General features: G+C 44.1%; 1 protein-coding gene across 1 annotated transcript; it reads right to left on the reverse strand.

Annotated features, from left to right (window-relative positions):
- Positions 1 to 1,359: 1,359 nt before the first annotated feature.
- On the reverse strand, positions 1,360 to 17,786 carry sec24c (SEC24 homolog C, COPII coat complex component). The gene is made up of 25 exons (XM_070926881.1): positions 17,675 to 17,786; positions 15,813 to 15,991; positions 15,449 to 15,529; positions 14,532 to 14,658; positions 13,423 to 13,589; positions 12,544 to 13,275; positions 12,320 to 12,462; positions 10,962 to 11,030; positions 9,543 to 9,651; positions 9,169 to 9,296; positions 7,977 to 8,115; positions 7,769 to 7,884; positions 7,006 to 7,130; positions 6,397 to 6,588; positions 6,200 to 6,293; positions 5,354 to 5,470; positions 5,044 to 5,214; positions 4,762 to 4,858; positions 4,501 to 4,646; positions 4,103 to 4,241; positions 3,519 to 3,637; positions 3,095 to 3,274; positions 2,157 to 2,342; positions 1,827 to 1,916; positions 1,360 to 1,508 (listed from the first exon to the last, which is right to left on the reverse strand). The coding sequence occupies exons 2-25, from the start codon at positions 15,970 to 15,972 to the stop codon at positions 1,368 to 1,370; spliced, it is 3,768 nt and encodes a 1,255-aa protein (XP_070782982.1). The 5' UTR covers positions 15,973 to 15,991; positions 17,675 to 17,786; the 3' UTR covers positions 1,360 to 1,367.
- Positions 17,787 to 19,065: the final 1,279 nt, after the last annotated feature.

Genomic DNA, 19,065 nt, shown 5'->3' on the forward strand with positions numbered 1-19,065 from the left:
TCTGTACAGATTATATATTTTATTTACACACTGAACATTGTCCAGTGCGGTGACAACTCAAAATTTGCAAACATTAACTGATGTCCATTTATCCGCCGTCATTTCTGTGCTCATTTGTCTGCTGGAAATTGCTTTTTTTGTACAATTTTGGACATCAAAACGTTTGATTGATATAAAGTCTGCAGCACTACGCGTCATCAGCAGACAAGAGTCATCCACACAAACTAATCATGAGGATTTCTCATCGCTGTGATCAAAAGTTCACACCCATCTTTGATTCTTCTTTTTATTCTTTATTAGATTTTGTCTGGCCTTTCTCTTTGCTGCATAGACTTTGAACTAAGCTTCCTCTCGTGACAGAATCATGACAGCAATTAGAAATGCAAATCTGGGACCAAACATCTGAGCCAGATGTTTGCAGAGAAGGAAAAAAGGAACACTCAACTGACCCTGATTCAACAACAAAACAAATTACTGTAACGACTGGTTATCGGTCACAGCAGCCACGTGCACTTTGATTTTCAGTTTACTTGTGGACACTAAAACCAAATTTCAAGATGCTTCTTAAATGCTTCCTGTAGGTAAAAAAGTCATCAGGCTCCAATGTGAGCTGTTAAACTGGGTTTAAACTCGGAAGCTCACACCAGGAAATAATAATTGGGCAGTGGGCGACTAATTCTCTCACATCTGGAAACACACACACATTATGGATGATTGGAGCAGCATGGGGAGGGGGTTACTAAGGCCATGATTAAAAGGAGAGAAGAGACAGAAAGAACAGCATTTATTTAATTCCATTTATGTCTTGGTATGTAGATGTCCTTCACTCTATTGGGATTCAATCATATAAAAAGTGTTTGCTATCTGAGGGTCGTTTATACACCCAAAACAGCCTTTCAGTGCTAGTAATACAGACAGTACACCGACTACAGTCAACATCAGCCGTCTCCGTCAGTCTGTTGCATACGTAATTGTTCACTTGTGTATATACATTACCCTCCCTCGCCAGTTATTCAGCTCCTGCTGTGTTGGAGCAGTCGATTTGAGGCAGAGTAAAGCTCTATCACACACACACACACACACACACACACACACACACACACACACACACACACACACACACACACACACACACACACACACACACACACACACACACACACACACACACACACACACACACACACACACACGATCTGCCAGCTGGTCTCTGATGTTCAGCTGACAGACAGCAAGGAGAGCTTTAGTTTATTAGGTTTAAAAAAAAAAAACAAAAACAAAAAAAAAGGTAAAGCGCTTTCTTTCACAAGGATGGGTGAAGGGGGGGGGGGGGGGGTCATACAGGTGAAGGTGGGAGCTTTGTAGGCCTAGCTGAGAAGCTGGCGGATCTCCTTGTGCATGTGACACAAGAAGTCCACGTATGACGCTCCCCCGCTCGCGCTCTTGTCCTCGACCAGGAAGTGCCTGAATATCAGCTCGGTTCTGTCTTCCTGTTTCACCACCATCAGCTGCGAACAAGAGGAGAGAGACGAGTGAGACACAGAGAGCATGCAGGAGTATGGCTGCGTATCGAACCATAATACTTAATAATTCTGGTAACGACCAAAATGGCACACTTGTTCAGATACCACTGCTTTGTTTTGACACTGACGTGTCAACATGTTTATTTTTTTGAAGGTAAGGTATCAAAAAAGCTTTGTTTAGGTATCGATATTGACACTTAAAATGGTTTCTTTTCCTAAACGGTACTCAGCCCTCGACAGGACAGAGAAATAACAAAAGAGGGACACAAAGTGTTTGAGAGGTGATAAGGAAAAGGGGTTTACCTTCATGTATCGTGATCGCTGAGCTCTGAAGGAGTCAACGATCTCTCGGAGTCTCTGAGAGAAGGGGTTATCCAGCACTGGCAGGCTTGTCTGAAACACAGAGCAGTGACATTCAGGAATGATGCACAACTTTGACAGTTACGCTGAAATAGAGCTGGGCGAAATCAATGAGGAAGTATTAATTCAAATCTTCAGGACATTACAAGACAGGAAATGTCTGCAAAAATCACACATAATAAAAATCTGTGTTTACTTTACATCAATCCCCCATGAACACAAACTCGGATAAAGCTGCAGGCAGCGGGTCAGTCAGCTAAGGTTTCCTCTCACCATGCTCGGGTCTATCTGGCTGAAGCTCGACGTGCCGAAGATGTTGAGCAGCAGCTCCTGCTGAACGCTGGCTCCCACCCACAGGAAGAGGTGGAGTCCCGTCTCCAGGAGGTAAACTCCGCCTTTAGACAGCCTCTCCTCCGAGTCCCTCACCGCCACTGGCAACGACCCGCTTTCCAACTTTGTCTGGAAAGTCAAAGAGAAGAAAGTATTGTTTTAATGGCAGACGTGAACAGAGACTTGAGGGAGAAACAGCACATCTTCTCTCCAGCGCACTGAAATTAGTAAATATATGTGTTGAAAATACGTGCAAGCGCACATTCCTGGTAGATTACTTTGTAACGTTAACACCGTGTCTGCCTTTAAACGCATTAATCTGTTACTCCAACCGGACCTCCTGGATTGTATTTCATTGTCTCACTGGTACCTTAAACAGCAATCCTCCACCAACTCAGCTGTTTTGAACGCAGGGCTGATTAAGTCCACAACACTGCAGACGAGTTATACACAATTTATAGCCAATGATAAAAATAGTGGTGATGAAAAGCACTGTGTCTGGTTCTCTGGTCTATGAAAACATGATTATGCAGATTTATTTTCATCTGGTTTTATAAACAGTATTTTTAATAACACACTGGAAATTACCATACTGAGTAGGAGAGCAACAAACACTTGTTTTGATGAAACTACATATCAAATGCGAGCCATGGCTCTTTGATGATCACAGAAATGCCTCTGCCTGTATAAAATGTGATTTCACAAAGTGCTGCCCCATTCCCAACTCAGCATTTTGAGCCTTTTCACCCTCCTACCGTATAATACAGTAAGATGAACACAAAATTAGGGGTTTCATGAGGATCATTTGACCAAACCATCCAATAGGTGAAGTGACGAGAGAAGACCTTTGTGTTGCTGTGTGTGTGTGTGTGTGGTCTCACCAGTGGCAGCAGGCGGGGGTAGAAGAAGACGTGGCTCTCTTCGACATCCATGCAACTGATCAGCTGTCTCAGGTAAGCCCGGTCGTCCAACGAGACGTCTGCTCCCGGCAGCAGCACGTCACTCTTCAGCACGCAGTTCAGATAGACCGGTAGCAGCTTCATGCACTCAGGCAGGATCAGCTGCAAAACACACAGGAATGGTCAGGGATGTAAATAACTAAAGTGACCTTTAATGATGTGTACATTTGTGTAAAGGAAACGATTCTTAACTTAATCTGAACACTGAGATACTTTGATATTTATATTTTCAAGTGCATGGATTGTGCTCTGAATCTATTTATCTTTTAAGAAGGTATTCCTCTAAGTGACAGCGGACGTGATGTCTGCTGGGTATATCATACAGCGTGCTTCAGGTTTTCAGTACCTGACCAGCAGATGACGGGCTTGCACAGTTCTTTCGGTAACAGGCCAGAATCTGAGCACACTGGTTGACCAGAGTGTCTCTCACTGCTTTAGTGGGGTTGTTGAGGATGCCACGGAAAGCTGCGACACACAAAAACACACACATTTATGCATCAACTGCGACAGCCATGAGGAATTAATATCATGAAATAAGTGCCTTACTGTATGTGATATTACACTGATCTCAGAGAAAAACAATTAAAACTGGCTTTGACAACTCAGAGATCTGCAGTTTAGCATCTTTCTTTATCCTGTGGACGGTGAGTGAGTGAGTGAACGACGTGCTTCAAACTTCCAAAACTGCGAACATTCATACCAGCAAGATATCAAGAGCAGCCGCAGCTTTCTACTGGAGCTCCAGTGGAGCAGCTGGGAATTGCTTGATAGTATTTATAGAAAATGTTACTCATTCATTTCTCCACTCACACCTTATTTAGACTTTTAGAGTACAATGCTGGACGTGTAGATTTGAATTGTGCGCTCTCCTCCGGCCCTGATGGCCTGGCACTAAATAACGATGAAGACGACATGTGAGCTGGTCCTCACCATATTTGGAGAAGAAGTTGATGATTGTGTCGGTCTCACAGTTGCGGTAGAGGTCAGCCAGCTGAGAGCAGCAGTTGACCGCCATGTTGTGGACGCGGAGACGCCTCTGGCCGCTGCAGCTGGTGTACAGCACGGCACACTGCGGGGACACAAACAAGACACGCGTTTCTTACAAATGAACGGGCTTCAGCAGTGTTTTTCTTTTTTACATAATGAAATATTTACAAAGTTGTGCATCAAACAAAACAAAACTGGCGAGTATTCAAATTTGCCACCCATGAGGATATTTTAGTAATTTACATATTCACAGTAAATTCAAACAATCCTAAAACGGCTGATTTGGAAAATATGAATAAATAAAATCTGTTCCCTTCTTAAAAAAGGATTCTCATGCACACCTGCATGAGTGCCCCCGTCTCCTCGCTGAGCTTGTCATCGTGTTTGAACTCGACCGTGATGGCCTTGTCACAGTCCAGGCCTGCTAGCTCCACATCTGTGGTGTTGCTCATGAAGAAGGAGCCGAAGAAGTCTGTCGCTCGGATGCCTGAAGGGAGGGGAGGGTGCCGACAAAAGCAAAAGAGGAAGGATCATGAAGTCAGTTGTCACATATCTCTCGGTCTGACTGCCTTTTCTTGTTGTCAAGCGGGGGAGAGTCTCACCTGTGCTGGTTCGCACCCTCATGACGGCATCAAAGCCTACTAGTTTCTGAACGTCTCTTCTGAGGTCGTTCAGGAATCTCTCCCTGTCAGACTGAGCCTGCGATAAGAAATACACCGTGTTACAAAATGCTTTCTTGGCAAAATACACTGAAGAGAAATAGCAGCATTATAGGGGTTACGATACATCCTAAAACTATATATATATAAATATAATCCATGTGCGAGAAAACCGGCAGCTGTTTCAGAATGAGACTGAAAGAGGAGGGGTGTGATTTTTCTCACCTGGAAGTAGGTGTATTTGTAGACAGAACCTCCAGTGGAGACAGGAACCACCCCTAACGTGGCAACATCCACATACTGGTTGGGGAAGAGGAAGAGATCCACACAGCAGCCCTGGGCTACACACTCCTTAGCCAGGGTGTTGTAGAAACCCACCTGGGGCTGAAACAGAGACTGAGGATGACAGGAGAGGAAGCAGAGTCAGTGAGAGATACCTATGAAGCTGCTATATACAAACACATACTTAAAATCACATTATAAAAAAATACAGTTGAGTGTACAATAAAGCAAAAGTTGCTTGACTGGTGTTTACCTTCTCCTTATCTGTCCCAATCAGCTTCTTGTCTTCTCTGTTCTTTAGTTTTCCAGGAGCCTCTGCGATGGGCAGAGAGGTGTGAAACACAAACAGCTTCCCTGCACAGTCCGCAGCCTGAGAAAGTGACACAGCAACATACATATCATCAGGCGTGTCAGCAGCACTCTTCACACTTAGTGTCGTGTATCCGGATGTATTAAGGTCAAGATCAAGATCCATCCGCTGCTGCTCAGTTCATGAAGGCTGGCATTCCTTTATCAGCAAATATAAACTTGTCACCTGAGGCGTTTTTACAACAAGAAACATCACACAACATTAGCCCTTCAATCCAAATGTTCAGAAACTGAAATTCAGGAAAAGGTCGGATCCAGAGTTCCTGGCCGTTGACCTTTGTCGTATGTCATACCACCTCTCTCTTTCCCCTCCCTGTCTGCTTCTACACTATGAGCTTTCCAATAAAGCTAAAAGTAGCTTTACTACTAGTACTCTGTGGGGTCGGTGGTTATATTTGTCTTGTGCACAGGACGCATGTGCACACGCATGTCCACACGGGTGACGTGATGCCAATTATTGCCAATGGCTTGACACTGATCTACAGGTGGCAGTAATGCCCCAAGATATGCAGGAACAAAGGCAGGGAGGAACAAGACTCAGGGATGTAAACGGTGCAGGCTGTTTAGCAAATCAGCTCTGGAAGTATTACGACGAAAGAAATGCGTTCAACACGTTTGTTAAACCTCAAGGATTCACACAATGCACTGGATGGAAACAGAAACTTTGAATAAATCAAATATCAAGAAAGACTTTCCAGACTTAAGAAAATTGAACAACATATGTGGTTACTTTGAGCGCCTCCAGTCCCGCCTGTATGACAGGCCCAAAGACTGTCTCCGTCTCCCTGGTGTCTGCAAACATCTCCGGAATCTGGTCCAGCAAACTGGAAAACACAAACAGCGTGTCGTTAGACCACATCAATTTGTCTATCCATACACAGCTCATGTATTTGTTAATGAGTGAGCGTTTGGTTTATGTCTTCTCACCTCTCGATAACTAGCCGGCTCTCGTTTACGTTGACCAGGAAACCATCAAGCAGCGGTACAAACATGTCCGACACATCTGACACCACCAACATCTGGGGCTGCGCCAGGCTCGACTTTACATTGTAGAAGTGCAAAACCTTGTTGTAGGTGACAAACCCCACCCGCACCACCGAGTCCATCTCTGGGTTCTCCCTGAACGAAGAAACAGAAATGTTGGCCAAAAGGTTTGCATTTCCGGACGTGAGCTGGAAGTGACCGTATAAACTAACAGCGTGTAACATGTTTAGTAAATCCTCCCTTTAAAGAGGAAATGTTTTTCCTTCTTTTAATTCCTCCTTTCTTCTTCTCTATTTCTCTCTTTACTTCCTTCCTCTTTATCTACTCTTCTTCCCTCTTTGCTTTACTTTCCTTTATTCCTGCTTCCCCTCCTTGCTGCATGCTTAATTTCTTGCTCCTATCCTTTCCTTCCTAGCGCATTCCTCATTTATTCCATCTTTCCTTTCATCAGTCTCTTCTTCATTGGTTCCATTTGTCTCTTCTTCCTACACCCTTTCCCTGCTCCTTGCCTGTCCTCCTGTCCATCCCTTGTGTGTTTACGAGTATGAGTACCTGGGCAGATAGTCGAGGAGGGTCTTGAGTTCCTGACAGACAATGTTGACCATGCCGCTCTTCACAGCGTTGTAGGACACATCGATAAGGAAGATGAAGGCTGGAGGCTGAGGAAGCTTATTGTTCTGTTAGAGAGAAGCAAATACTACAAATGAAGTCAAGTGTAAATAACGGTCGCATATAAACCACACAGACGAGGCCTGAACATTCAGTGGAAATCAGGGTGATATAATACGTTTAACTACTCTAATTCTCATTTGACAGAAACCTCACCAGTAGCTCGAGTACAGTCTAGAACAGGTCCTTATTGTGGTTGTGCAAGCTCCCTGTCAATACCACAATCGATCCAGAACCCATCAGGATAACAGAATGTATTGATTACTGTCCTGCACAGAATCACTTCCAAACTGATGCCCACGAAATAAAATAAAGACCAAGCCAATTTCAGCAAGATTCAATTGAGACAGTAGCCTACAGGCTTTGCTGTTATTAGTTCATTGTAGCTTGTTGTTGATGGCTTTGTTCATTATTGTATAATTCTGACCTGTAATAAAATTCATGAAACAAGCTTCTATTCCAGAGAATTACTGATTCATAGTTCCTCCTTGATCATTTGATCAACTGCGGACTCTATAATTTGGAAGACCATTAGAATACCAAAACCGAGCTCTTAGAACAATGATAGTGGCTGTTCAATGTATGAGTCCAATGAGCAAAAGGTTTGTTTCCTGCAGAAAGAAACCCTTTTGATCCCAGGACTTACCTTACAGTAGTCAACAGTGGCCATAAACTCATAGCTGCCCAGCGAAAGCTCCGGCCTGTCATAGCAGTCCACCCTCTTACCAGTGTGGTCCAGATGCTGGAAGTAATTTGGAGGCACTATGGAAAAAGAGCAGGAAGGACAAACGGACAACATCAGCACAGTTCAGTTCAGTTTAGAAAAACAAGTTTGAACACAGACACAAACTCACCCTCTGTGACGCAGCTGCAAAAGCCACACTGGAAGCGGCGACCTCCCTCTATGAACTGCATGTATGGACACATGTAGGCCTTGCAACGGTTGCAGCGGATTGGACCACCCTCACCGTGGTCCACCAGGTAAGGAGGGGTCTGACAAGAGATGCAGTGAAAGGAGTAAGAGAACCAATAATCTGGATATCCGAGGCTGACAGCTTTCATTCATACAATTCTGCTACGAGGTAGACTTCATCTAATGTGGACACAATTACTGAAACAGGAGGTAATGTGTCCCACTCCCATATCAGCAAATATTTACACCCTCTTTATATGTAAATTCCTGCCAAAAATGATGCAATGTAAAACCAGTCCAAAGGGATATTGGTTACACATGTGACGAGTGCATGAAACAAGGTCACGCAGCCACTCCCACCTCTGTGATTTTGAGACAGATTATCCCACTGACATTACTGGCATCCTGTTATAATGACTACATATAAGGCCCCAAAACCTAATCTTTTTTTTTTTTTTTTTATCCGGTTCAGGGAGAAAACTGTCCAACTGTTATGAAAATCTCTGCTGCAACCAGCTGCACTGTACAGATGAAGAGAATGAAAAGCAAAGGGAGCTTGTTGTTGGGTTAGATTAACACGATTATCTAAACACTTTTTCGATAATTCATTAGGTCTATAAAATGTCAAAGAATAGTAAAAAATGTCCTTTATAATTTACCACAGCCACAGGGGGGTGTATTCAAATGTCCTGTTATATTTGACCAACAGCCCACAGCCCAAATATATTCAGTACACTATCATACATGAAGAAAAGCATCACATTGTCACATTTGAGAAGCTAAAACCAGTGAGTCAATTATCATAATAGCTGCAGATTAATTTTCTGTCGATCAACTAATCAATCGACTAATTGTTGCAGCTCTAAGCACAGCCAACAACCTCAAGGATAATATGCTATAAATATTTTATATGTAGAGCTTTTGACTGGCAACTTAGTCCATCATTTGTCAACCAAATGCTTTATATTTTGCATCTTGCAGGACTTCTGACAGCGTTCGAATTGACTCAGTTTATCTCTCAAAGGATATTGTGTCATATTATAAACAGCTACAGATCAGACTGTGTCTAAACGGGGCTTACAACGTTTACAGTCCCAGCGAGATAGTGAAAAGAGGAGGGGGGCATCGCTCACCTCATCTGGCGGCAGCGTGGCGAGGGGCTTGATGACGGCGGCCAGTGGCACCTGAGACTGCTTGGCCATATCGGCTGTGCAAGGCATGTTGTAGGCCGTACAGCGGACAAACCTGGGACTGGCATTCCCTAAAAAACAGACACAGATTCTCCATTAATATCACAACCTCTACGCGGCCCACACACTACCTCTCTAAGATTAAACTTTCTTCACTTGTTTTGATTTGTGCTTCACTAATCTTTTGATCAAAAAGGTCACAATTCAATTTCCTGCACCCTTTAGTAAGATGTGGGTGAGGAAAGTGACGGAGTAACACTTCCTCAGCAAGTGAGAGGCTGCCAGATGTGAGGGTATTCACAGGAAGTAGAACCTACCCTGGTCTTTGACCTGGAAGTTGGTAGTGACTAGCGGTGGGGCCTGACCTCTGACCCCTGTGGTGAATGGCTCGGTGCTCTTAGCCCTGTCATCCTCTATTACCTGGATCTAAGACGGAGAGAGGGGGAACAAAAATATCACAACTTTCATACATGTTTACAGCAAAAATACACACATGTAAGTGCACGTGACACACTGTCCCTGGGTCTCACAAAGTCTAAAAGAGGAACATTTAACACCCATGCAGGAGACGACTTTCACACAACCCCAACACGCACACATCTGTAGCTACTGAACACACACTGAAAACGTCTGTGGATACAAATGTCATAGTCAAGCCATGAGTAAGGCGACATATGGGACAAGTTCTGGCTGAAGTAGCTTGTGTAGATTTGACTTAAAAACAAAACTAAATGACACCCCCTAGAAACAAAGGGCAGGATTTATCAAAGCATGCCATTAATGCAAGGAATTGTAGGTAAGTCAAAACATTGCAGGCTAGCATGCAGGACACAGGGAGGAGGTTTTGAGGGGGTGGCTGTCTGAGGCTAGGGGCTGCCTCAAAGTCCTGATCAAACACACAGAGACAGTGAGGTGGCAGTGAGGTAGTAGGGACAGCCAACACAGGGTTAGGGATCCAGTGCATATGATGATAAGTGGAGGGCCACAATAATATGACTTTTATTTAAAATACGCCTCTAAGACACAAACATGATTCTTAAAGTAATAGTTCAACATTTTGGGAAATACGCTTATTTCCTTTCTTGCCGAGATGAGAAGACTGATATCACAAGACTGTCAGGAAATAGTCGGTTATCCAACCCACCATAAAACGCTGATTTGTTGTTTACAACGTGTAATGAGATACAACTACAACTTAATTAGTTAGGTTTAGAGGTGCTGGTAGGAGGACTCTGGTATCTCTGGACAGAGCTAGGCTAGCTGTATCCCCCTGTTTCCAGTCTTTATGCTAAGCTAATTTAGCTGGCTGCCGGCAGTAGCTACATATTTAGACATGCGAGTGGTATCAGCCTTCTCGTCTCACTCTCCTGCAAGAAAGCAAATAAGCATTTTTCCAAAATGTCAAACTACTACCGCTCCTCCTTTAAACAATTTTATTTTTAGCATTACTGCTGGAATATATCAGATACCAAAATGTATCTTGGGTGTGCAGCATTAGTGTATGTTTCCAGTCCTACTGGATAAGAAAGTTTGTGGTGAACTGGTCCATTAACATAACATACAATATAAGTTAAAGTTTGTCTTATTTCCAACAGGAGCCCATCTTTCACACTGTGACTATCACTGACTTTGAGGGGTTAGAAGGAAAGAAGAGGAGGTGGAAGCTGTGGGTTAGTGCAAGCCGGCAGAGAGGACAGGATGAAGCGGAGGAAAAGGCAGGCACACAGGAAACTTACTGGGCTGGGAATAGCGTCTGGATCTATTCTATGTCTTGATTTCTGCACAGCCGGCATGTCAGACGCTTGCTTTACATTCAAAAGTTTGTCCAGCAAATTATGCAAAACAGGACAAAATAAATACATACAAAGAGTGAAAATATAAAAAGGAGTGTGAGAAGAGAACACTCAGCAAGACTCTGCTGAGTAGCAGGCAGCATTGATGTTATTGAGACAGAAACTGATTAGTAGTATTGATTACAGATTAGTGGTACTATAGACTATGACAGTCAAGCGCAAATAGATATAGACTAATATACCAGTAGCCTGTTTGACGCACATGCTAAGCAGCTCTAAACGTAAAGAAGGCTACAGAAATGTACAAACAAAGTGAAAATATTATTGTTATTAACAGTAATATTTCAAGATAATCATTGGGGCATTTCCAAAAATCAAAATATATTAGTATATACTATGATATCCAGAAGTTAATGTGACATCCCAGGTTGAGTAAACAAATATATGTTTATTATATTTGTTTTATAAAAAGCCCCATTTAGATTAAAAATCTTTTTTTTAAGAAAGATCTGGGCTAGAGGGTAGCATTAAAAACAGCATCATGACAACAAATACAATAGACTCCATTAACAAGCCATGAAAAAATGTCCCACACCAGAGAGCACAGAGATTATCCAATTATAGATGTTTGAATTCTTACTGGACTGCATGGTAAAGTCAATTGCAAAAATGAACTAAAAGTGTGATTGTTTTATGGTAACAATATTCACAAAAATATTAAATTGTGTCAAAAATGTACTTTTTGCTATGGATGGTGTATAATAATACAGAATTACTGCCCAGCCCTAATTAATACGAGCAAATTCATTCACTTTATCAGGTACACCTGCAATTCAGTACAACAGCTCTTCCATAAATTCTACCTTTATGAAGATTATAATGTTCAGTTTTTGTTGACATGTGTTAATTCAATTATATGTTTATTATTGAGGTCATAGTTAAAGGTGGTGTTGTACTGAACTAAAGCATATTGAGAGGTGCTCCTAATTTTTGGTCCTCCATGTTTACATACAGAGAGGGGCAGAATATTAGGAACACCTCTGACTATAATGCAGTTCAGTAAAACACCATCACCACTATATCCTCAATGCTAAATTGAACACCTCATTACATTATAGGAATCATAAAAGTAGACTTCTTGATTGTACAGGATTACCTAATAGTGGACACTGAGTGTACATATCACTTTAAAACTCACTCCGGAACAGAGCAAGAACAGAAATAGCCAGAGAGCAACAGTCAGTATGGGTGTTGTGTTGTAAACTAGGAAATGTATATTGTGTGTGTTTGTGTTTGCTCACCGGGCTAGGAATGGCATCTGGGTCGAGTCTTTTCTGTGCAGGGGGAGCAGGGGCTGGTGCTGGTGCAGGGGCTCCGTAGTTTGTTTGCCCGGGATAAGGGCCTGCATAGCCAGGCTGAGGGCCTCTCACTTGGCCAAATGCACCTGAAGAGAACAAGAAAAATGTTTAGTGATGAGAAAACAGCAGAAATCTATCTAGCTTCCACTTAGTGGTCATCTCCTCACCATTCTGCTGAGGAGGGTATCCTCCCTGCATGCCAGGCTGAGATGGAGGCTGCTGCAGGGGCCCAGGAGGGCCTGGTGGGCCCTGTGGTCCTGGAGGCAGGTGGTTGCTCTGTGCCATGGAAGTGGGAGGCATCTGAACACTGGGAGGAAGGGGACCTGAGTGGTAGGGGGATGGCTGGGATGGAGGGGACTGCTGTTGGGGTGGCATGGGGCCTGGGTACTGGCCAGAGGAAATGGTCAGAGGAGGACCAGGAGGAGGAAAAGACCCAGGTTGAGAGGAAGGGGGGGGTGCTCTAGGTGGGAAGGAACTCTGGGCAGGGGGAGGTGGGCCGGAGACGAAGGCAGGCTGGCTGACAGGTCGAGGTGCTGAGGAGAAGTGGGGGTGGGTTGGAGGGAAGGGCTGCTGTGGCTGGGACACTGGGGGAGCAGGAGCTTGGCTGGGTGGAGGCACAGGACCCGAGTAGGCGGAGGGAGGAAAGGATTGCTGAGAGGAAGGAGGCAGTGGTGCAGAAGAGGTGAACTGCTGTTGAGAGGTAGGGGGAAGAGATGAGTTGAATGGCTGTTGAGAAGGTGGTGGGGGGCCTCCATAGTATTGCTGAGAAGCTACAGGGCCGCTGGGAGGTGGTGGTTGGGTTGGGGCAGATGACAACGGGGGTGGGGCTTGGGTGTAAGAGGGCGGAGGTGCTGCTGAGTAGGCCGTGCTGGCAGGGGGCTGCGAGCTGTTAGGTGGAGCTGAGGAGAGAGCGACAGACTGTGTGATTATCTCCAGGTGACATAAAGTCAATGATACATCCATCTACATTTGTTAAGACACGTCCACATCACATCATTATCCCATTAAATTACATTTCACTCATGTATGAAACCATCCAAATTTACCATATCCTGGCCCTGCAGGGGTTGGCGGTCCAGAAGAGATCTGCATCCCAGTCATCTGGTTAGTGACCTGCTGCACTGCGGGTGGGGGTGCGTAGTGTTGGGGATAGGAGGGGTGCGGCCCTGACAGGTTCACAGCTCCTTGGTTGTATGGCTGAGACACAGCAGGCCTGGAAACACACAAATCTTTCAGCGTGTTTACATGCACTCAAGTAACCGGGTCGGCTTTCTACAGTAAGTTCTTAAACGTCATGTAAACGAGAAACCTGGTTTCCGTATTGGGGTAGGGGATTAGAGAACGTAGGTAGAATAGTCAGGACTGACTGACGCAGCTTCTTCTGTCCCTAATACAGTTAAAATAAGAATGCTCCCAAAATACTGTTGGGGGTAGAGGAGAAATCTGATTAGACCTGCTGCATGTATATGTGGATTTACAGCAACCAGGTTACTACAGTGCATGTAAACACGTAACCTGATTTCTCTGAGTAACCTGAGTACATGTAAACGCGCTGATTAACATAACATACTTCCTGAACTACCTAAACTACTGCCGGCTTCAACTACAAACAATGCATTTGGAAAAGGTAACTCATCTGTTAGATGGCCTTGGTAACTTGTTCATCCTGACATTAGAGCTTTCTGCAGTAATTCCAGTCAGAATAATTTTATCCAAGCATGACATTATACCAGCAGGTAAAGAAAAAAAAATGGCATGTGCTGTCTATTGCAATTCATAATCTGTCTCTTAACGCACATCACATTGAGTGTGTTTTTGAGTAATTTGCTTTGGTTGGTTTATGGAGTCCACCTTCAGTTCTAACTAACCACATGACAGTCTTCTTGGAGGAGCACCAAGGCCTGAGGTTTCAGACACTCTCTGTGCAGTTTTTGCCGTGTTTAAATGGATTCTTTCACCGGCTTGAATGAGCTAAAAGTATGAAGTGAAGTTGCAGAATTTGAATAACTGGCTACAAGTGAACACACCTCACGCAGGAAAATACATTTTTAAGTATCTACAAAAATGTCATCCTAGTTTGCATTAAAAACACAAGTTGTGGGTACATTTTGGTTAATAAAAAGGAATATAAAAAAATGAATCAAAATGTAATTGCCTGGGTGGTGCCTGTGTCATAGGTGGGGGTCCATTCTGCATGTCCCCTTGACTGTGACTGTACTGATTATATGGTTGAGGCGCTGAGACTGGAGGGGCTCCGGAGGTGGGAGGACCCCTGGCAGGACCTGAAATGTAGGACAAAATATTACACACATACCTGCAAAAAGCATAATCATCCCTGCGACAAATAATCCTGAATTCATTCTGATATCAATCTTTCTAATGTGACGAGATTAGTGCAGCAAGCTAAACATGGCTATAGGCCACTGTGGTGCCCAAATACATTTTTAGAACTAACTGATTAGGTTCCCTGATTTTGCCTCTGGGGTTAGGAGGACAGACTTCATAATGAAAGCAGGTTAGCAAAGCCTGTGTGCTATGACGGTCAGTTAAATTCACGGGACCAATGTTCTGATCGAGGCTGGAAATAAACCCAGGCATCTGACATTTTAAGGATGTTGCCGTCAGTAAAATCTAGCTAAGCAACTGTCAGGTTGACAGCTTTGTTTTTACTGTTTTAAAATTGCAGTCATGAGAAACCGCCAGCTGAGCCGTTTGTTAATGAAAAAGTGATGTCCACACTCACACTCTACCTTCCTAACTAGACTCAATAACACAATACGTGTGTAAAAATACAATGTGAGCAAATATAAAATAAATATCATCAGCAGATGCAGAGATTGAATTTGGAACATCTATCTCACAAAAAGCGAAGTTCACGTTTCTAGGTAATACAAAGGTTTAGTAATAACATGGTTAACAGTCACTGGTGTTAGGTAGTCTCAATAGATCTTCTATTGTACACTGAGAAAAGGACATGGCAGCAAGAATAATGCCAGTAGGTACAGAGAGGATCCAATGATTGCAGGGCATGTGGAGTGTGAAATGAGCAAGAAAAAGAGAGGAGGCAGTTACCTAAGTCAAGAGGAGAGGAGAGGTCAGAGACTGGGTTGGCAGCCACAGTCTTAGAGGGAAAGCTTGTGAAAGGAGAATAACCTGAAATACAAGAAAAGAGGGAAAGAAGGCAAATACAGAGAGATGTAGGGAAATGCTTAAAGCAATGTGAAGAAATGAGAGGGCTGCCGAGATTCAGATTAGTATGCACAGGCACAGTGCTGTTCTCACACATACGTGAACAATCACATGGCGGGAAGCAAGTGGGTAGGACACTCCAAGGTTATGAGCGCTTGTAGAGCATCACAGCTGACCTGGTGTCACTCTCTCTCTCACTGTCAACACACTCACTCATACGCAAACTTTGAGTGACAAAACAATTTACCTGGTGGTGGAGCCCCAGGCTGGTAGGCTGAAGCAGGGCCGTTGTAGGGTGCGTAGGGTGCCGGGTATCCCCCATCCAGGGGTGCGTAGCCGGGCTGGCCGTAGCCAGGCTGGGGCTGGCCATATGGAGAGGCCATTGGAGTGTGCTGGTTTACATTCATCCTCTGTTCATCACTAAATCTGGACGGAATTGTGACACAATCATAAACAATTACTCAATATCATGATTTTGGACTAAATTGTTTAGCCTGTTTCTAGACTCTGTACAGACATTTCTGGAGTGTAAAAACTGATGAGAAAGTTTGCTATTAATGACAAAGGCTGTTGTGACATTCTTGGAGTCTGAACCTGAAGGGATGGCCTTTCTTTACAGGAGCCGGGATAACCTGGCCACGCAGCACTCCTCGGCCCGTGGGGAAAATATGGACTAGAGACAGAACCTCAAAAAACACAAACAACTGATCTTAGTAAGGATGCTTACTGCCAACTCTCTCTTTTAAGAAAAAGTGCCGGGCAATTCAGAAAAGTTTGCTTAGCTCTCCAAGTTTCTACAGTCAGACACAAGTCAAACTTTATGACTAATATTTCCTGGTTCAGTGACACCTTTATTAGCTTTTTTTTGTTTGCCTTAGCCACACCCACAGCTTGCACCTTAGCCACCAACCTTTACATTTACACACACACAAACACTGAGCAACAATAAATGCTTCACATGAAATAGCTGCTTACTAAGACACAGTAACCAGCTTAACTTAACACTTAAACTAGACCAAAAGTTAAACCAAACAACTGGAAGCAAAACAGACACAAACCACAAGACTAGTAACTAGTACTCTCTCAGCTCATACTGTGAAGACAATGTGTAATAATGTCTACTGGACTCGCGCCTGTGCCTTAGTAAAGTGTCTACAGGTGCCAACAGCGGAGTCTTGAGAGGACCCCCTAAAGGTAACTTAGTGGGTCAATCAACTTTATGAGCATGATTACTCCTGCATATCACATGTCAACGTCAACCTTGCTAACAGAAGTGTACGAGTGGCGTTGTTTATTCGCTTGGCTTCTGGAGTTTGGCCTAACTTATATGATGTGATGAGTATCATCTAACAGACAAACACGAGCTAAACGAGCGGGGCCTTTGAATAATTCAGCAGTGCAGGTGCCACAACGAGAAATACAATCGCTGGAGCCGTACAGACACAGTGTGTCGGGCCTACTGAGTGACCCACATCTGCTCTCCAGGCTCGGTAGCACAATTAGGAAACTGGGTTAGCAATTTCAGTCAGACACTAGTAAACTTATTCAAAACTCGCAAAGAAACACGGCCTTTGAGAACAAGAACGGTGTGACAGGAGAGTCAAACGACAGCTTCGTAGGGGTAACGAGTAATAACTGCAAAGCCGAGCGTAGCAGTGTGCTAACGGGAAGAACCTCAGTGCCGCATTACGACCAGCTCGCAAGCTAGCTTATGTTAGCAATGTCAACCAAAACCTCAAAACACCGAGCCTGGTTAGCACATAATATGGCGAACTGTTACGAGTCCAATCAGTGGGGCGACGCTGTAAACATCTTTGATTTTACAAACTTCCAAGTCATGAGTGCTAACTTAGCTTGCTAACGTTAGCAACCAGACAGCTTGAATCATGATGACAGCAGCAGTGGTTGAATCAGCTGTGACCAAATCGCCACAACCGGGAGTAGCAAATGTTAGCCTATTAGCTAAGCTAGTAACCGCCAGCTATTTCGCAGAGCGCTGCTAGCCGTGCCATAGAATTAGCTAGCATTAGCAAACGTAGCAAAAGCAGAGCTCCCCTGTCAAGCCGGGCAGGGATGTCACACATTAACTGGTTTCAAATCGAAACCTACCGCCGAAGTGTTGTAAATAGTAAGGCTATCCTCTGTTCGGGACAAACTGTGAATCCCGGTGGCCGACAAACTGTGAAACCGATGTCGTCCCGGGGTGTTTCTCACTAATCCCTTCTTGGAATCAGAAGCGGACATTCAGCGGAACTGCTGCAGCGCTATGCCACGTCCACATCCGGACACCGCAGAGCGACTTCCCCCTCATTCACCTCCTCTACTGTAACCGAGAGCAAAACACAGGTTGCTGTTGTGAGGTTTTCTAAAAATGTAAACATTGACGTTTAAAATAATGTAAATAACAGCCTCATAACGATTTCCACTTTTGAATCTAGCTTTTTGTAACTAGCACAAGGTAAACGAAGGTAGACCGTCCACATGCAACACTTCAGGCTTTCACATTTGAAACATTCATACATTCATACTCACACTAGGTTTTCCATAGACATAGTTTCTTGGCTCTTTTAAGTTTCCCTTAGGCTAAGAGCCAATATCGCTATGGTGATAGCGATCAAATAATAATAATGGGTCAAGAGGTAACCATCTGAATTGGGCCAAAATGTCAGCACCAAATGTGAGCCAGCCTGGGAACATATATGGCTGCCAGATTTGGATACGGTTCTGGGAGAATCAGCTCCAGTTAGTGGGACTTGGGCTGAATGTGGGCCCTGGTCTCTTTGTTATCAGGTCCAATTTGGAAATATTTTAGGGGGCTATTCATTGCAAACCTGGCATGAGTTTCATAAGGTGATGAGATTTAAGCTGCTGTTGGGCCATGTCATTTTGGCTACCTAAATTCTGTAATCCTCATCTTTCTTATGCTGCATCAGAGGTGTTGACGCTGATACGCAGCAGCCTTAGAGCCAGTATTCATCATCTTGCCCAACACTGCAGAAGGGCTTGCCAACATAGAAACTGCCCCTCATTTACTGGACTCATTTTCTAATGCTTTCTGTATGAAATTGTGTGTCTTGATTGCTTTCACAAAATGAAGCAGAGGGATCCAAAATTATATCTCCTAGAAGGTCACTGGAGCACAACTCCCTCTAGCAGCCACTGTAGAGCTGTATAGACAGTAAACTAACTGAAAATCACAAGATCTGTCCTCCTCACACCCCCTTTCTGTGCTGTAAGGTCGGGGTACTGTGGGTAGATGAAGACAAATCTGTGAGCGGTGGCTGCTGGCCAGGCTGTCTGAGCTGGGGGTCAAAGAGGGAGTGGTGGTGGCGGTTATTTCGGGATGGTGTATCAGCAAGCATCCCCTCCTCCTCTACAGAGTGCTTGAGAGTGACATGGCAAGTGTTGAATACAACGGAGGATGAACACACACACACACACACACACACACACACACACTCTTTTGCCCCTTCTCGCCCTCCTGAGTGCCCACCCTCCGA

Source organism: Enoplosus armatus, chromosome 20 (assembly GCF_043641665.1).
Source record: "Enoplosus armatus isolate fEnoArm2 chromosome 20, fEnoArm2.hap1, whole genome shotgun sequence".
Classification (NCBI taxonomy): Eukaryota; Metazoa; Chordata; class Actinopteri; order Centrarchiformes; family Enoplosidae; genus Enoplosus; species Enoplosus armatus.